General features: G+C 45.0%; 1 protein-coding gene across 3 annotated transcripts in view; it reads left to right on the top strand.

Moving 5' to 3' along the window:
• The first annotated feature begins 475 nt into the window (after window positions 1–475).
• The window catches only part of DEK (DEK proto-oncogene), a 33,535-nt gene continuing 28,010 nt past the window's right edge, over window positions 476–6,000 (top strand). The window contains exons 1-3 of one of the 3 annotated variants that reach the window (XM_047796965.1): window positions 476–618; window positions 997–1,150; window positions 5,767–5,868. In XM_047796965.1, the coding sequence (XP_047652921.1) occupies window positions 1,006–1,150; window positions 5,767–5,868 (247 nt within the window). In that variant the 5' untranslated portion in view covers window positions 476–618; window positions 997–1,005. The other 2 variants (XM_047796964.1, XM_047796966.1) reach the window with 2 other exon arrangements.

Here is a 6,000-nt window from a genome sequence, read left to right as displayed (position 1 = left end):
CACTGAGTAACTCCCCTCAACCTCTAGGAAATACTGTAGCAGAGATTTCCCGGGACGTAAACTTCTTCACTACTCCGCGCCCGCCCCCTCCCGAACCCGCGGCCGCTCCTCCTCTTTTTCCCGGAACAAGCGGCGGAGACAATACACTTGCAGGCCCCCTAGCGTTCTTCCGTTCGGCGCCGCCTCGCTGTTCCTGCGCCGGCTCCCGCCCGCCGCCCGGGACGCGGCCCGTCCGTTTTCCCGGAGGAGCCGGGACAGGACGCCCAACGCCGCCCAGGCGGCTCCGGAGCGCACCGCCCCTCCGCCCGCCGCCGGGGGGACCCCTCACGGCCCCACCCCGGCCCTGCCCGCCTGGGCTTCCCGCGGAGGCGCCGGCCGCCCCGCCTCCCCCACCTCGCGCGCGCCAACTCCCAGCTCGCGGCCCTGATTGGCCGCCGCATTCCCGCTTTCCTTCCCGAACCGCCATTTTGAAAATCTTGTTGATTCTGGGCAGCCGAGAGCGCGGCGTGAGCGTCAGGCCAGCGAGCGGCCCGCGCGCCTCCTCTTCGGCGCCCGCCGCCGCCTCCCGGCGTCTCTTCGAGTCCTCGCGCGCCAGGCCCGCGGCGGCCGGGACCCGCGGTGAGGGCCGCGGCGGCGGAGGGGAGGCCGAGAGGGCGCCGCGGGGCCCGCCCGCACCGCCGCGGCCATTTGGACGGCGGCCTGGGGCGGGGGAGGGGACGCGGGGCGGCCGGCGGCGCGGGCAGGACGGTGGGAGGGGCGGCTCGGCGCCCGCGCTTTCCCGCCTCGGGACGGCCCCGGACGGGCCGCGGGGCTCGAGGGCAGCCACCCCCGGGGGGAAGTGGGGGACAGCGCCGCCGTCCAGGCTGCGCGGGGAGGCAACTTTGCGGTCAGGTTTCCCCGCGGTCCCAGGGGCGGAGCAGGTGGGTCGGCCGGGCCGCCGCGTCCTCCCGCCGGAGGCGAGGGGACCGAGACGTGTGGCTTCCTCTCCGCCCGCAGGTCCACAGCATGTCCTCCTCGGGCCCTGCTGCGGAGGGAGAGGGAACCCCCGCCCAGCCCGCGTCCGAGAAAGAGCCCGAAATGCCCGGCCCGAGAGAGGAAAGTGAAGAGGAGGACGAGGACGACGAGGAGGAGGAAGAAGAGGAAGAGAAAGGTGGGGAGGAAGTCTTGTTCTTAGTGATGGGTTTTATCGAAATCAGTTTTCGGGCTCTCTTTGCGCTTAAAGTCGGTAAATCGGGGTGGTTTGCAGTGAGAACGTTTGCGGAATTATCGAGGTTTTTTATGTGGAACAGTAGCAGAGAAATTAACTTTGTGAATTCCAGTTTTTTTAAAAAATGCTCGCTGTTGTTAACTACGTACTTTGGAGTGCAGTTGATTTCTCGCCAGCAACACCCGTGCATAACATTTTATCATTTGACAGGAAGTTTGTAAGTTTCAGATCTTTTTTTTTTTTTTTAACTACTTGCCTTGGAAGTTATTACGGTAACGTTTTATTTTTGCTAATTTAAGTACACATTCTTTGCCTTCTGGAGTTACTGTGAAGTTCTTCATGAAATCACGCATCAAGACTTGAAGTTACTCATGTTAGTCTTGGAAATATTTCAATAGTTTTAGCATATTTGCTGAACTTCAGCAGACGTTCTTTTTCAAAGGCTTAGAGGAGTTACTTTCACCGGGAAACACCGGTGAAAGCTGGTTCTGTTTGAGAAAGTAGTTAAACACGAAAGCAGTGAACTGTGAAAGAAAGTTTAAATACGAGCCCAGAGCTGTTTCAGTTTTGGTGTTGAGGGAGGGCGGTAGCAACCGATTTGACTGGAGACATGAAGCAGAAGCACCTTGCAGCGTTGAGGGGTGGTACTGCCTCAGTTTACCCACGGTGCCTGGGCCAGAGCCCCTAAAATGCTTCCTTCCAATCACTTAAAACTCGGTATCACAGATCTTAGCATCTTTGACATTAGCCTGATCTAGGTTTATTTAGTTTATCACCGTAACCCAACCAGACTTGGGAAGAGATTTGAGGTTTTTGTCTCAGACCTAGGTTCAATTCATTTTTTTTTAATGCCTAAACGAGTCCCTGGTCAGCATTTAATAAATACAGTCTGGGTTGAGAGTACATGGTATGTGTTTTGTTTGTATAAAGTGGTAGGTACTGTAAGAGGGAAGCATGTCTACATTTAAGTACAAAAAATGCTTAGAAAAAAATGAATTATTTTTAAATTATTCATAATTGGAAGTTGGCTGCGGTATCTCACTATTGGTCCAAGACTTTCTCAGCATTTTTTCCTTCAATTTTTAGTTTCGGATACCAGAGAGATGATGTATTTCTTCATGTCAGGAAAAAAATTACAAAAGTTACGTAAAAACATTGTAAACGATCAGTCCAGTGATTCTTGGGGGACTGATGGTAGGGCAAATTGTAGTTTTTTTAACAAAAAAATTTTAGATTATCCCCAAAGCAGTTCTATAGTTGTCCTGTTTTATTTTCCTCATTTGAGATATTTGTGGAACAACTAAAATTGTGAATGTTTTTTATCCTGTTTAGCCCTGAAAACTTAACTCTACTACTGAGGCGTCATAGAAATGAGAGTGAAATTTATGCCAAATAAGGGGTGGAATTGACTTGGCAGTGGTTTAGGGGTGAGGAATAGGGAGGCGGGAGATGCCTAGTAAAAGATGACTTCCAGGTTTCTTTGGCAGCTGGATGGGTAATATTAACATTTTCTGAAAAAAGAATTCATGAAGAGGAGTGAGCTTGGAGATGATGATCCTCTCTGTTTGGGATGCATTGAGTGTGGTGCCTGTAGGACAGTGGAGCTGTCCAGTAGGCAGCCTGGTTGGTTGGTCTGAAGATCAGGGGAAACTCGACTGACTGGAGATAGATCAGGAAGTTATTAGCTTTTAGGTGGTAATCAGTGGCAAGCAAATGGCTTAAATCACTCAGGGGGCGGAAGTGGAGTGACAGCTGTGGAGTCGCTTTATAGTGCTTTCTCTGCATTCTACACCATTGCCAGGATGCACCTGCCGGAATCGCTTTCTTTTTACTAATTTTTTTGTGTGTGTGCCGATCTTTACATCTCCAAATCTTAGCTATCCTTCAGAGCCAGCTGGAATGTTTTGATCCTTTCTCCCTAATAGAGAACAAATTGCTCTTTCCTCAACTCTCATTATTTGTAACTTAAAGTGTTTTGTCATTTTCTGCTTTGGAGTATGGTGTTTGTGTCCCATCGGCCCCAGTAGACATGAGGTCTTTGAGGAAATATTCAATTTCTTAATCATCTCTTGGTCTCACCTACCCCTCAGTATCTGATGAGCTTTGCATCAAACAGGCATTCAGTTGAATAAATTGAAGAACTTCTAGCAATATCTAAGTAAGTAACTGGTTTTAGAAAATCCAGCCTAGTTTATTTATTTTTATTTATTTATTTTTTTTACAACAACCTTAACTAAATATTACAGAACTTTTCACAGTAGTTTTTGGCTATTATAAACATCTTTTGTTGAATTATAAAGGAATGCCTTCCCAGTTGATAGCTTTGTTTTTTTATTTTTTTTTGTCTTTTTGCTATTTCTTTGGGCCGCTCCCGTGGCATATGGAGGTTCCCAGGCTAGGGGTCGAATAGGAGCTGTAGCCACTGGCCTACTCCAGAGCCACAGCAACGCGGGATCCGAGCCGCGTCTGCAACCTATACCACAGCTCATGGCAACGCCGGATGGTTAACCCACTGAGCAAGGGCAGGGACCGAACCCGCAACCTCATGGTTCCTAGTCGGATCCGTTAACCACTGCGCCATGACGGGAACTCCTGATAGCTTTAAATGTAAACTTTTAAGGCAACTTGTAATTTTACCCCAGCAGAGTAAGCCACTTTTCCTTACAGTCCTTGTTTTTCTTTTGTCAGCCAACTAAATTACTGCCTTTCCTTCTATATCTTAAATTTGCTGTTTTCTGAGGTCCAGTAAGCTGAATTCCAATTAATGGAATGTCTAGTCAGAGTAGCCTTAATAAAGGCCTTGATTTTTCACAAAGTGACCAGACTTCCATAATAATAATTGTAGTTGGATAAAAGTTTGTCTGCTTTCTGACAAACTGTTTGTTTTTAACTGTTGGGGTTCTGGGTACATAAAATGTTACTTTAAAAAAAACTATCTTTGCTCTTCACCAGATGTGATGTTTTAGTTCTTACGGGGGTGGGGGAGGGCATGCAAAAACTAACATTGAAACTTTGAAGCAGCAGAGTGAATGAATTTAATTTTTGTTCCTTGTTGGTGATTTAAAAAACAAATTCCCCTCATGTAATTATTGTGAACACTTGCCTTTGTGGTTGCTATAACATGGTGGGGGGGTGCGCAGTCAGGGGAAAAAAGTAACAATAGTCTATATGTTCCTGGCATCTATTCAGAACAGTGTGCAGAATGTAATGCTTTTTATGTAAGAAACGTTTTATGGTTTTTAAATTTAGTGAACCTATTTTTGGTGGCCATTTTTTAATGGTCATTTTTCAGATGGCTGGATTCCCCCCAACTTGCCCCCAAACTAAACACTAAGTTTAATTTTCAGTCCTCTGTTGGCTATAAATAAATACATCTCCTCTTGGACATACGCAAAATATGTTGACACATTTAGTTCTGGTGATCTCTTACTGGTTTGAAAGTCCATTGCTTGGGAGAAAATCCCACTGTACATTCATGCTTATAGTAATTGGGGGATTTTTGTTTGTTTTCGCAAATGCTCACCCCTACTTTGCAACAGTTTTGTTAGTAATTATGAAGAAAAACCAAAGTGGGAAGCAATACCGCAGATGGAGTAGTGGTATAAATATATACCAGAACTCTAATGGCAGCAAATTTTATTAATCAGAATACTTGATTATGGAAGTGACTGATGAAAAATAAGTTCTGATTATTTTTTATTAGTTTCTCAACTATAGACTTAAACTGTCAGCTTGGTAGTGTCTATTAAACTTTGTAAAAATATATATATTCTTGTTTTTTCATTGCATGCAAATTGAAAGAAAAGGATGTACCATTTCTCTGTTGTATGCTGGATTTTGTAGGAAATGTTTGTGAACAATTCAAAAAACATGAAAAAAGTTCCCATGGATGTTTTTGTGTAATATCTTGGCATTTGAAATTGATAGTTAAAAGTTCACTTCCAAATAGGTAAAACTCCCATAATGTTAGATTTGATGTGTGCCCGATTTGAACAAGGGTTGATTGACATCTGTGAAATTTGTTAAAACGTTCTTCCTATAAGGAATTAGAGTGATTTTAAATTATGAATAAGTTAAAAAAAAATTTAAAACTCTAGTGATGCTATTCAGAGTTCCCATTGTGGCTCAGTGGTTAACGAATCCGATTAGAAACCATGAGGTTGCAGGTTTGATCCCTGGCCTTGCTCAGTGGGTTGAGGATCCGTCGTTGCCGTGAGCTGTGGTGTAGGTTGCAGACACGGCTCAGATCCCACGTTGCTGTGGCTCTGGCAAAGGCCAGGGACTACAGCTCCGATTCAACCCCTAGCCTGGGAACCTCCATATGCCGTGGGAGCGGCCCTAGAAAAGGCAAAAAGACAAAAAATAAATAAATAAAAAACTTTAGTGATGCTATTAACTTAGCAAGTTTTTTTCATCTCTGTTATTTGCTTCTCACAATTGAGCTTGGGAGAAGAGTGGATTATTAAGTTTTTGCTATTTTTTTCTCTATGTTTATTCAATAGAGCTAATATATTGTTTAAGCTTTTTGCTATTAATGAGTATTATAATTAACTTTCTAGAAAAGAGTCTAATCGTGGAAGGCAAGAGGGAAAAGAAAAAAGTAGAGAGGTTGACAATGCAAGTCTCTTCCTTACAAAGAGAGCCGTTTACAATTGCACAGGGTAAGTTTTTGTTCTTTTCATTTTATGGTGAAAATTCCTCAATATACAAAATGATGGTTAGCTGTGCTTAGTTTTTCCTAAGTAGTAATATATTATTGGTGTAATTTTACATAATTTGCTCTTGTAGAGCAG

Source organism: Phacochoerus africanus, chromosome 9 (genome assembly GCF_016906955.1).
Source record: "Phacochoerus africanus isolate WHEZ1 chromosome 9, ROS_Pafr_v1, whole genome shotgun sequence".
Lineage (NCBI taxonomy): Eukaryota > Metazoa > Chordata > Mammalia > Artiodactyla > Suidae > Phacochoerus > Phacochoerus africanus.
The sequence above is the reverse complement of the archived record's forward strand: the minus strand, read 5'-3'. Positions and strand labels throughout refer to the sequence as shown.